Raw genomic sequence first — 12,714 nt, forward strand, 5'->3', positions numbered from 1 at the left:
CCATATATTTTTCATAACATTATATACTCCATATATGTGGGCAGCATGGTGGCGCAACTGGTAGAGCTGCTGCCTCTCAGCGAGCAGGTTCCCGGTTCAAATCCCGTTCCGGGGGCCTTTTTGGGTGGAGTTTGCATGTCCTCTCCGTGCATGCGTGGGTTTTCTCCGGGTACTCCGGTTTCCTCCCACAGACCAAAAACATGCATGTTAGGCTGATTGGTAACTCTAAATTGTCCCTAGGTGTGAGTGAGAGAGTGAATGGTTGTTTCTCTCATTTGTCTCTATGTGTCCCTGTGATGGACTTGCGACCCGTCCAGGGTGTACCCCGCCCCTCGCACAGTGATTGCTGGACATGGGCACCGGCGACCCCCATGACCCAAAATGGAAGAAGCAGGTAAAAAGATAATGTATGGATGGATGAATTGAACCTCCAGAGGAAGTGTATACTTTCTAAGGAAGCACCTCCTGAGAACTAAAGTCCATATTAATTTTTAGTTATCTAATAATTTTTCAGAAGGCGGAGCTGCAGCGTGCAAGCAGAGAGTCACCTGCTGCTTCTTGACTCCAGCGGGTGAAGACATTTGTTCTCATTGCTTTTATGACTGGGACATCATCTGTTGGTGACTTACCACCACTGATCTGGGCATGTCTCATTTCCAGTATCTGGCTGAATGGCCAAACTAAAACTACAGCTGCCATGGGCTGAACAATCCTCTGTGTTTATATGTATTGTCCTTTTTTTGTGTGAATTAAACAATTCCAATTAATTGGATTAAATAGACAGAAGTCACGCTCTTTCTTCTTTATGTCATTATTCCTTGCCATCCTTCTATTGCTCACACATGCTGGGTGCTAAAATTATGACAGCAGTCCAAGGAGATGATGCAATCTAGGTTGTGTCACAGAGCAGCCATGACACATTTTCAGTTCAATCAGCTGCACTCAAGCTGCATGTAGGTCACCTCTCTTAAGAAGCAGTTTTCTATCTCAGGTTCATTACATCTGAATCACAAGCTAAATATTATTTCTGTGTCATGCAGCGTTCGTTTGATTCTGTGACTTTTAGCTGCATTGTCAGTGTTCTCTTACACAACACAGAACCGTTTACAAAACGTTCTGTTCTTCATAGATCAGGTTGCACTCGCTGCCACGTAATGTTTTAGAAATCATGATCCAGGCCTTGGTGCTTTCAGGACATGTTCCTATCTTTTCAAGCATGCTAGAGTACACCACCTACCACTTATGACTCAGAAGTCCTCCGTTAAACCAAACTGTTTTAGAACAATGAGTCCTCTATGTGCTGTACTGTGAGCCACGATGTCTGAATACACGCTAAGCCTGACTCTGTATGTAGGAGGAGGAGTGATACTGTCTCTTGTCTGTCCCACTGCATTTGTAAGCACTAATTGTGAAGAACTGCTGCTATTTTTCACTGACTGTGCTCACGACTTCTTTCCTCCATGCTCCCATCATCATAAACTGTTATGGGCGTAACTTGCTCAGCAGATGCAAGCTGAATCTCATCTCGTTCAGTAAAGAACTGTGCAAACACAACCTGATGCATGCTCAGTAATCCAGAACTCTATCTCTTTGCTGCTGATCGAACCTGTGGAAGAAAAATACTCAGCTGCTATTCACCTGCCTGCCCACTCTCCACTGTGACATCTTCGTCGTTCCCTCCTGGATCCTTGTTCCCTTCTTCTAACGTGTACACTGACAGCAAACGAGATCCCAATACAATCATTCATTGAAATTCTGCTCATATCTAAAATATTAATAGTCATTTCTCTTCTAACACCTTGAGATGTTATTTCTATACATATTGTAAATAAACCCTAAAAATTCCCCGTGTCATTTTTCTTGAGTCAGCATTACTGCTCACATATTAAATTGTTGACTACTATTCAGTACGTTGGCCCAAACTCTGCATCTTATTTGGAGTTCTTATGAATTTACCAGATGGTTAGAAGTGCGTGTTCTCGTTGGATTGCAAACAGGAAATGCATGGTTTGAAAGGGACATCCATTTAAGTTTAAGGAATGAATGGAGCCTACAACCACTCAGTGAAACTTACACTCAGTGAAAGTCTACAATGAATATGGAACTTTATGGAACTACTGGTCGTAGGGCTTATTTTTGTAACACGTTTATTACCCACACCATCTTCACAAATATATTTTGGCATCATTCTTTTTATTTCCTCCTAACAGTAGGCCTATATAATGTTCAGCCAGGCGTCATGTTTTAATCACAAAAGCTTGAACAGATTAATATTGTGAATTTGACCGTTTTCAAGACATTAAATGTCAATAGAGGTGTGGATCGGTTTGGTTTTAGTCACTATACTGCATTTAGATCTCTTAAAATTCAAACTAACCTTCACATTCAGTAAGTTTTGTGCAGTCCCTAAATCAACACAACCACCATTCAGTAAGGAAACAATCAATGGTGGGACTTATTTTAACTAGCTGTGTTATTGGCCGACATGGGGATATGTGACTGACGTGAGGATTGTTTGATATGAAAGGCAACCCACCATTAAAAAGTTGTACAATTAGTCAATTTGTGTCAGTCAACAGTTTCTTTGCTGATCGCAATTTAATGGGGGCAGAATGCTGTTTATTCGGCCAGAAGCCCTGGGGTAAAGATGTCCAATGTCCCCCTCCCACCCCACCCTGCATGCTGCCAGACATCATTTAACCCCACACTGACTGTCCACTTGTGACTGTGCTGCAATGTGCATCTGTCTGCTCATGTTTCCACCCCTAAGACACTCGGATTGCCTAAAAACATGTCATCATCGAAGCTGTACACGAGTCCAGGCAGCCGCTGCCCCCCCACTTCAGTGTGCTGAAACTCTGCTGTCAGCAGCCACTCTGACCACCGTTTAACTGTCACAATCATTTACCGGACAAAACTCCGGAGCTGCATTTGCTGGCATCTGTTACTGGCTGTTATGCTCACTGAAGCTCTCCTGAAAGAAATTTTATTTTTCCCTTTCTTTTTATTAACTCAACAATAAAAGCAAGAAATCTTCCATTTGATGTAAAACTTTTTACTGACTTTAAAGCCAAAGCAAACCGTATTTGTAAGATGTCAGTTCCATGTTCATAAAAACATAAAATAAAGCTATTTCGATGGCTGTGCAGGAAGAACTCTGCAGCAGGTTATTGACGACCAATGAAAGGAGCATCCCAGTCTCCTTCCTTCATTGGTAGCTTTTAAAATTTGTCCAACAGATTAATTTCCTGTATTTCTATTCAAACTTTTTCTTAACTTTTTGTCTTTTTATTGCCACTCTTGGCTCTTCTCACAGCGATGACTGATACGAGTGAGAATATTATGAGCCCTCTGCCATATGAGTGAAGTGTTTGTATCTATTTTTGTATATGCCCAATGGCTTTTGTGTCCTGCTTTTATTACAACTGTCACTGTACATAAAATATCACTCTAATGCTCTTGAAGTCCTCTGGAGGGACCTTGAATGCATCTGTAATGTTCAAAGGCATGTTTGCATTTATGTACTGTGCTTTTACTATCGTATTCTATATGAATCCTATAATTTTCCCATCGAGACTTTCAGTGATCTGCTCTCACTATGACTGGTTTCTCTGATAACGCTATAATATTCCAGTGACTTTGACGTGCTGCTACTTTCCCTACAGGTTGCAGAAACATATTTTGATGTTTTCATTGCATTTAGTGTAACATAGTTGTCTCAACCTTGCAGTTTTGGTAACTAACACACACAATGTATAGGTCTACAAATGATGGGGAGTGTACCGTCATTAATAGACTGAAAAAGCTACAGTGGATCATAGTCATATGTGGTTTTGTTTTTTTGTAAAATCTAGGCCCGAGTAGTGTCAATCATTATAAATATTACAGCATTTTTTTGAAGTTGTACCTGGGATTGATTGACATTGCAGCCAACTTTGTTTTTCATCTTATAGTTGAAAATATTTTGTTAAATGCTAGTGATAATAGCTTATCAATACAGCCATCCCCAGTCTTCATGTTCGAGGCAACCATTTTGGATTTTGAGATCGGGGCTGGTCAGGACTTTTCAAGTCAGAATTCCAATTCCCAGAAGCATTCCAGATTATTTTGCTGACATAGAACTAACAAATTCCTATTCCCAACAGACCTAAGTGGGAAATGCAGACATTCTTCTCTTCGTTGACAATCTTCAGCTCCCGAGGTATTTCCAAGGCAGACAGATTCTATAGGTAATAAAGGTTCACATTCTAAAGGTAATAATTCTATATTTTAAACACTCCAAATGTGACACAAGCAGATTGTTATTACACTAGTTGTCCCTTATAGAACTTATTCAGCTCTTATTACAGTTTTTGTTAAGTTCAGTAACAGCTGACGAGAAAAACCTATTTGTAAATCTGTTTGTTTTTGATTGTTCTGAACCTTTTCCCTGATGGTAACAGTTCAAACTGATCATGTCTAAGGTGAAACGTGTCCTTTAAGATCTTGTGGGCTATTCCTATAGCTGCAGAAACTGTGTAGATCTTCCAGTGAGAGAAGAGGGCAGCCCACGATCTTCTGGCCTGTGTTTATAACTCTCTGGAGTGCTTTCCTCTGAGCCACTGTGCAGCTAAGATACCACACAGTGATGCAGTGTGTTAAGATGCTCTCTGTGGAGCATCAGTAGAAAGACACCAGCAGTCTCTGGGTGATGTGTTTCCTCCTGAGCACTCTCAGGAAGTACTGTCTCTGTTGGGCCTTTTTCAGCTACTCAGAGGTGTTCACTCTTCAGGTCAGATTCCCCACAATATGGACTCCCAGGAAACAGTACTCAGCTTTTCTCTCCACACTGTCTCCACTTATAAGCAGGGGTGGGACTGCCATTTTCTTTTTCCTGAAATTGATAATCAGCTCCTTAGTCTTTGAGGTGTTGAGGAGCAGATTTTTTTTCCCTCTGCACCAAGCAGTTAGTTGTTCCACCTCGCCCCTGCAGGCAGACTCATCCCCCGCACTCTGAAGAGCCCCACCATGGTGGTGTCATCCACACATTTGACTATGGTGTTGCTGTGGTGAGCAGGGGTGCAGTCATGTGTGTAGAGGACATAGAGCAGGGGGCTCAGCACACAGTCCTGTGGAGCGCCCATGTTGAGGCTGAGGGCCATGGATGTGTGACGGCACATTCAAATCCTCTGATTGTCGTCAAAAAGGAAACCATAATTTTTAATTATTTAAATAAACCAGAAAGAATGTGATATTTGTTCTTTTATCTTATGGGAATTATTAGAAGAGCTAGCAATTCACCTTTATAGTCATGATAAAGAACTTCAGTAAAACTACTTCTTTATAATGATGTGTAAAATCCCACTCTCCAATCTGAGTGGTCAGTGAGCTGAAATTGTGTTTTGTGCACTTCGTTTTAAACATGTAAAGCGGCACCTGTTAGATAAATGTAGGGAAAGGTAAAACATGGAAACATTCCATCTTAAACACGTTGTAGTTTTAGTGCACAGCTGCAAAACATTTAAATATTCACTTAAAAACAAGTAATTAACGATTGCACCAAAGAGAAGGAATGTATTGTAGATGCATAGTGTGATAATGAACAGCTGTTTTGAGCAGAAGTCTGACAATATCTGATGATAAATTGTGATCAAAGACAGACGAACTCACCGTGATGGAACATAATCTAATTATATGTATATGTTTCAGAACGGATGTGACTGAACAGAAGAAGATAGATAAAACTAATCAGTTGAATTATAAATTTATGTTATGAATTTCCAGGATAAAAAAAAAAGTTCTTTAAACTGCTCTACGCACAGGTGTTTGCACAAGTATTCACCCCGTGGTAAATGTTCTTAACTTACTAAGTGAATTTAATTTAGATTTTTTTTTTTTTTTTTTACTCATAAATGCTAAATCTAATACTTCAAGTTGATAAAAGTAAAAAATAAAACAACGGTTAATTAAAATTTCTATATTAATTTTGAAACTGAAAATTGGTGTGTGCATATCTTTTCATGCTTTTTTCCTTCACCCTCCATGACAGGCCACAAAGGGTGGCATGGTGCATGGGTCCAGCGGGATGAATGGATACGACTCACTGCTCTCCGAGCCACTCCGGTCCACCGGGAATTTTCTGAGACCTACACGGTCCATCTGCAGCTTGGTTCGTTCCATCAGAACCCCACTCTCCAGCCCCTTTCTCGCCTCGAGATCAGGCTCCGGCCTGTCATGGCAGTCGTCTCCATGATCCTCCATCTGCCTGCATGTACCGAACTCTACGGAACAGTTTGGTTCCACAGGTAACTTTGATGTTCTGTGTCTGCCAAACCCGGTTCTCAAGGACACTCATTGTCCGTTGCTGTGGTCATTACTATCATCATGCTGCTAACAGGACCACATTGCTAACAGGACGATGCTACTAGCAGAACCACACTGCTAGCAGTACCATGCTGTTGATGGGACCACACTGCTAACAGAACCACACTGCTGCATTACATTGCTGCTGACAGAGCCACACTGCTAACAGGACCCTGCTGCTAACAAAACCACATTGCTAAGCGGATGACAATGCTAGCAGAACCACATTGCAAACAGGACCACTCTGCTAACAGGATCACACTGCTAACAGGACCACATTGCTAACATGATCACACTGCTAACATGACCACACAGCTAACGGTAACAGTGCTTTTTAACACTACTGTATTTTTATTTATATTCTTTTTATTGTTCAGTGTTGTTTGTACTCTAAATGTTGTTTGTCTAAAACAGGTCTTTCTTGAAAACGAGTCCTCGTGACTCAATGAGACTAACCTGTATAAATAAAGGATGAATAAGATAAAGTGAAAATATGTTTCATCTCCTTCAAGTCAATAGTTTGCCCGTCCACTTTTGGCTGCAGTAACAGCAGCATCCCTTCTAGTTTGGCTCCATCAGATTGGTTTAACTAGATTTGTCCATTCTTGGTGACCAGACTGCGCCTTCAGGTTGAATCAGGATCTTCAAAGATCCTCAGTTCTAATGAGGTCTGGGATTTGACAGGATCATTCCATGATGGTGGTGAATCCTACACCCCTGACTCAACTATCCAAGTTCCAGTCAGAAACTTCTGTTCTTGCACCTTTTTTTTCTATTCTAAACAGTTTCTCAGCTCCTGTCATTAAAAAAAAAAAAAAAAAAAAAAAAAAAACATCTCCACGTCATGATGTCACCACCATGCTTCTCTTTCTCTGCAGACAAGCAGTGTTGGCTTTGTGCCAAACACATCATTCTTTATAAAAGTTCAGTTTTAGTCTCATCCGACCACAGAGCCCACTGTTTTCATTAACAATGGCTTTTTCATGACCAGGCTTCCATAAATCTGAGCTCTGTGGAGCTTCTAGTGGAGCTATGCACAATAATAATGATTGTGATGGTGATCTACTGAATGTTCAGGGTTCAGGGTGTTTTATTCTCCACCTCTGGTCTCTACAACTTTATCTCTGAACTGTGTGGAGCTCCTTCAGCGTCTTCACGGCGCTGACCTACAGTGGATTTTGGTCAGAACAGATCTATAAATACAGAGATCATTGCTCACTGGTGGATCTTTTCTTACAACTTATCGCGTTTCTGAACATAATAATTGTGGCTTCACATTCCAATTTATTTCAAACATTTTTTACTCATTTATCTTCATAGTTTTAAAACGTATTTTAGAATTACTGCTTGTAATCTGAAAATCATTTAACATTTCTGGTTTTAAGACAACAAAATAGAAAAATAATCCTACTGTATATTACTTTGGGCCTAAGCAGACACTTTGGCTCTGTGATGTCACTCGTGAGCCACAGCAGTCAGGCATGAAGGTGAAGGGCAGCCCATGCATATGTGGGTCAAAGTGTGGAGGAAGAGGAGGCTGAGGGCATTTGTTTGTCTTTAATGGCCCCGCATCAACTTAACGTGGAGGACTTTGTCAAACGGGGACACCTCGTTGGACGTCAAGCTCGCCGCAGACACGTGGAGGCTCGCGTCTCGTCTTTGGGGCGGCGTGTGTAATGACCATACCTTATCTTTCTCATTACCGAGCTCGGGGATGTCAGAGGGAGAAGCTGCAGACGACCCCAGCTCTCCTGACAGGGAGGAGGAGAGAGATGGAAAATAATTACCCGAGTCTCTTGTGGAACAGGGCGTAAATTGATACACGCTAAATACCGTACCGTAGGGGGCCCAGGCTCCGTCTTCCTCGTCGGATGTACGAGACGAACGAACGCATCCAGAAGGAATTAATTGGATTTGGGAGCAGTCTCGTGCACACTCCACCAGGACAGACAAACACCCTCTTTACCCTTTCCCCCCCCCTCTTTTGCTTTGGCACACTCCTCCTCCTTTATTCCAGTCATGCCTTACAGAAACGTCTGCCACCCCCCACCCCGCCCTGATGGATCAGTCTGTGTCCCTTTCCCTCACACACATGCACACACACATGCACACGACTGCCATGCTGCTCCCCAGCGGATTGCAACCTCTCTCTTGGATACAGTTTCCATGGCAGCCACGTTTTCTGCACGTGCACAGACGGAGGGAGAGAGAGAAGCCACTCCTATCGATTTCTAAACACCGCCACGATGCACACGTGCAAACGAAAAGTAAATATCTGGCATTGGATTTCCAGGAATTTAAGTCTTTAGACTTTTTTTATTAATAAATTCTTCAAAGGGAGCTTTAGAACTCACCACGTATTTCTGATAATTGTATCAAATAATGCGTTTTATTGACTATATAGGGAAAAGAACATTGCACCATTCAGTTCCAGCTGATTTTATTTCCTTCTTGGAAAAAAAAAAAAAGAAAAATATAACAATCTGTACAGAGGTCTGAGAGGCAGTGATTGACCCAAACATTGGCTGGTTTTGAGCAAAAAAGACATCAAATGATATTATTGGCATGAGTGAACAAAACATTGATCAAACACAACATATTGCACAAATGGGGGGGAAAAATATAAAATAAACTTGTCTGGAAGTTGTTTTTTCATTATGAAAACAAAAAAATAAAATAAAAGTAAAGAAATTCCTGGACCACAATCATCTTCATCATGTCCAAAAGATGGCTGTCCTAGTGCCTGTCGATCATCTTACATAACACACAATCTTTGCCTATAATACAGTCAATTTACATAAATATCTTAATGTTATTATTCTTTTAAAAATCTTAAACACAACAGCTAGAGCTACATATACCTGAATCTGAAATACAAATGCTATTTGCCATGCCATAATATAGGAAAACAATTAGCCTGCTAGCCAACAGGTACAGGACAGGTTAAATACTCGGGTTCTTGATGCAACTGTTGCGCAATAACAGATGAAGCACTTCAAACACCTCCCTCCAAAGTTTAGGCAAAGTGGAATGAGCGTGAAAGTCCATCCAGTGGTTCAAATAAAACTTGTCTTGATATAAATATAAAAAAACAACTAAAAGCACACAGAGGTATTAGCTCTATCCAAACAGTAGCTCTCTGGGATTGTTCTCAGAAACTTTTAGCTCTGTGTGTGTGTGTGTGTGTGTGTGTGAGTGTGTGTGTGTGTGTGTGGAGTGGAAACACAGCCACCACTCATGGGGACCTCAGTGGTGCTTTGTTTACTCGGCTGGTGAAACTGGAGTCACTGTGCCATTAAGAAGCATGTGGGTAAATACTGTAAACACTGTGTGAGGTCAGATTGTGCCAAACACCCCCCTCCCCCCCCCCCGAATCTGCACATCTAAACACCAACGATGCAAACAACAATGCTGTAGACCAGAAACAAACCCCGCCCCTCAGTTTTCCTATAGATTTTGTACAAAAATACAAGTAGAAAAGCATGACACGCTCGAGTCTCCTTAAAAGTGAGAGAAGTCAGACGTTTTAGTTTTTTTTTAAGTAAGATACACTTCTAGCCCTTCCAGCGCTGGATACAGACAGGTGTGTGTGTGTGTGAGAGTGTGTGAGTGTGTGTGTTCACGAACACAAACGAGACCTGTACGAGAACAATACTTCTTATGTATAAAAAAGTTTGGCCGGTATAAATACATCGATATAAAAAAATCTGACACAAAAAAACTACAAAGTTGACTCACTATAGGCAGAAAGAATCCGGAAACACGTTGTTGGTCCTGAACTGTGCACTGAGTGTGTTTGTTTTTATTTATTTATTTGTTTGTTTTTGTTTTTAAAAAGAAACTGTTTCTGAAGATCGGAGTCTTTATTGTGAAGTCCTGCCGTTCAGAGAGAAGCTGGTGATCGTGAATTGTGTCCTTTTTTTGCTCCACACATTGCGTAAGGACGCAGCAACTTTACGCATTTGGATAAAGATGGTGATCTGGGGAGACAACTGGGAGACTTTGTTTTTTTTTAGTTTGGAGGGAAACATTACACCTGAATAACAACTTTGATGGCCAGTGTGAGTTGGCTAAACAGAACCAAACATGGCGCGCTCTCCAGAAACTACCCCCCCACCCAAATCAGAGTCCAGTCTCAGAGCTTAGAGGAGAGCATCAGCGCTCCAGTCTCGTGGCTTACATTCACTCCTCCTCCTCCGAGTCCAAATGCAAACTAAGCATTTCCTCCCTTCACGCGCACGGAGCGCTGTCCAAGTCTGTGAGCCGCGCGCGCGCTCAGGCCACCTTTTCTTTACCTGTTTCCCTCTGCTTTGTTGAGCGCACGGAAAAATGCGGACCTCTTCAGGTTTCGCCGCATGCCGCCTGTCCTGGAGGGGGTCAGGTGAGTTCAAACGTGCGTTACGGCGCCCCGCTCCAGCTGGGTCTGAGTCAGTAGGTGAACACCAGGTTGGAGATGGTGGACTCCAGCCACTCTCCTGAGATCATCTCGCTGACCTCCGGGGTGCAGTAGTCGGAGAAGTCGAAGTGAGAGCCCGCGCCGCTCTCCCCGAAGCTCCAGTCCAAGTCCCGGTCCAGCTCGGCGTCCGAGAAGCCCATGCCTCCCAGGGACATGCCCTCAAAACCCGGACTCGGGTTCAAGTCGAGCCGCTCGTCCTCAAACTCCTCATCAGAGGAGGAGGAGGAAGAGGAGGACACCGAGGAGGAAGAGTGGGAGGCCGATGGAGTCGGGGAGGAAGCGCGAGCGTACCTGAGGCGCGCGGTGGAGCCCGGGCTCTGCTCCTCGTACAGGCTGAGCGGGTCGCTGGACTCCGCCGAGCTGCTCAGTGTGGGACTGGCCGGGACCCCCACGGAGGGGGGTCCGCTCTCCGGGCTGAACAGGCTCGCGCGCCTGGCCTCTCCTCCTCCTGCGCGCCTGTCCGGGATCTGCCTGGCCCCGGACTTGGATTTAAAGAGTGACTGGTGGTCAGTGGGAGAGTCCTGCCCCGGGGCGCTCCTGCTGCCCCCTCCCTGCCTGTGCGTCCTGCCGCCTCCTTTGGACGCGGGGCTCCTCTTCACGCCGCTCTTGGCGCTGCGCTCCGCGCTCTTCTCCGCCTGCTTGCCGCTCGCTCCTCCGCCTGACTTCACCTTCTTCCTGGGCCGGTACTTGTAGTCGGGGTAGTCGGCCATGTGTTTGAGCCGGAGCCGCTCCGCCTCGCGGATGAACGGGATCTTATCCGTGTCCTTCAGCAGCTTCCAGCGCTTCCCCAGCCGCTTGGAGATCTCGGCGTTGTGCATGTCGGGGCTCTGCTCCATGATCTTCCTCCTCTCGATCTGCGACCACACCATGAACGCGTTCATGGGTCTCTTGATGTGGCCCGTGGGGGTTTTGCACCACGCCAAGTCCCGCGAGGAGGGGGACTCCGACAACGGAGACGCGTCTATCTCCAAGTCCATGATGTCTCCCGTGTCCGTGGAGTCCCCGCCGGGAGAGTGCGCGTGGGCGCTCTCCGTCTGACTCATGTGCTGCACCATCTCTCCCTCCAGGAGTCGGGAAGCTCTCACTTCACCTCAAACAATCAGATCTTGTAGACAAAAAAAACAACAACAAACTATTCCTCAGACTTGGAAGCTGATGGACACGCACGCACACGCGCACAAAGTTCATCCAAGTTTCTCCTCTGGCTCTTTGAAGAAAGTCTTCACGCGCCTCAGAATGAGCAGCTTTGAGTCTCAGCTGCCTGTGCGGCTGAACACTCTTCCTGGGAGTCTTGAAGCTTGCCTTTGTGGCCAGCAGCAGCAGCAGTCCCTTACGTGCGTGTGTGTGTGCGCAGCGCAGCGGGTCTGGGCCGTGGAGGAACCATGTGGCTGAATGGAGCGGCTGCGCTTTCTCATAGTCTCCCTGTTTCCTGCGCTGCTCTGTGATATGACTGTAAACACAAAAACGCGCGGCTGGTCCTTTTATACCCTCATGGCGAGCCGTAGGGCCCAATCAGCGTCTGTCTCCATCCTGGTTTTTCTCCTGAGCCACGCCCTGCTCGCCTCCCATTGGTTGAATAATAAAAAAAGTGGTCATAATAATAATAAAGATGCACAATGAGGATCCGTGTGTCTGACCTCATTCCTGTCAGAGCCTGCAGGAAGTCAGAGTCAAACTGTTTGTGTTCTCCAAGGCGCTCTGCGCCTGCAGCTTTTAGGGATAAACCTGAAAACCACCTGAGTTTCAAGTGCTGACTAAAAGTAGATCATGTGTCATGTGTGGTGGCGAGGAAGTGCTGAGAAAACACAACGAGCAGCCACAACATGTTGTGTCAGTCAGGCTGCAGGGAGGCCGCTCGGTGAAACCATGATGACATCATCATATGACACAAGAGGCAGCAGAGTCCAGCAGCCAGC

The 12,714-nt window shown here is 44.5% G+C and overlaps 1 protein-coding gene across 1 annotated transcript; it reads right to left on the reverse strand.

Annotated features, from left to right (window-relative positions):
* Nucleotides 1-10,446: 10,446 nt before the first annotated feature.
* On the reverse strand, nucleotides 10,447-12,247 carry sox4a (SRY-box transcription factor 4a). Its single transcript, XM_037692741.1, has one exon. It carries the CDS (start codon nucleotides 11,851-11,853, stop codon nucleotides 10,771-10,773), a length of 1,083 nt encoding a protein of 360 aa, XP_037548669.1. The 5' UTR covers nucleotides 11,854-12,247; the 3' UTR covers nucleotides 10,447-10,770.
* Nucleotides 12,248-12,714: the final 467 nt, after the last annotated feature.

Source organism: Nematolebias whitei, chromosome 19 (genome assembly GCF_014905685.2).
Source record: "Nematolebias whitei isolate Nwh7 chromosome 19, NemWhi1, whole genome shotgun sequence".
Taxonomy (NCBI): Eukaryota; Metazoa; Chordata; class Actinopteri; order Cyprinodontiformes; family Rivulidae; genus Nematolebias; species Nematolebias whitei.

Bases quoted from the DNA above. Each gene is read 5' to 3' on its own strand.
- sox4a (XM_037692741.1), bottom strand. From the start codon at position 11,853: ATGGTGCAGCACATGAGTCAGACGGAGAGCGCCCACGCGCACTCTCCC.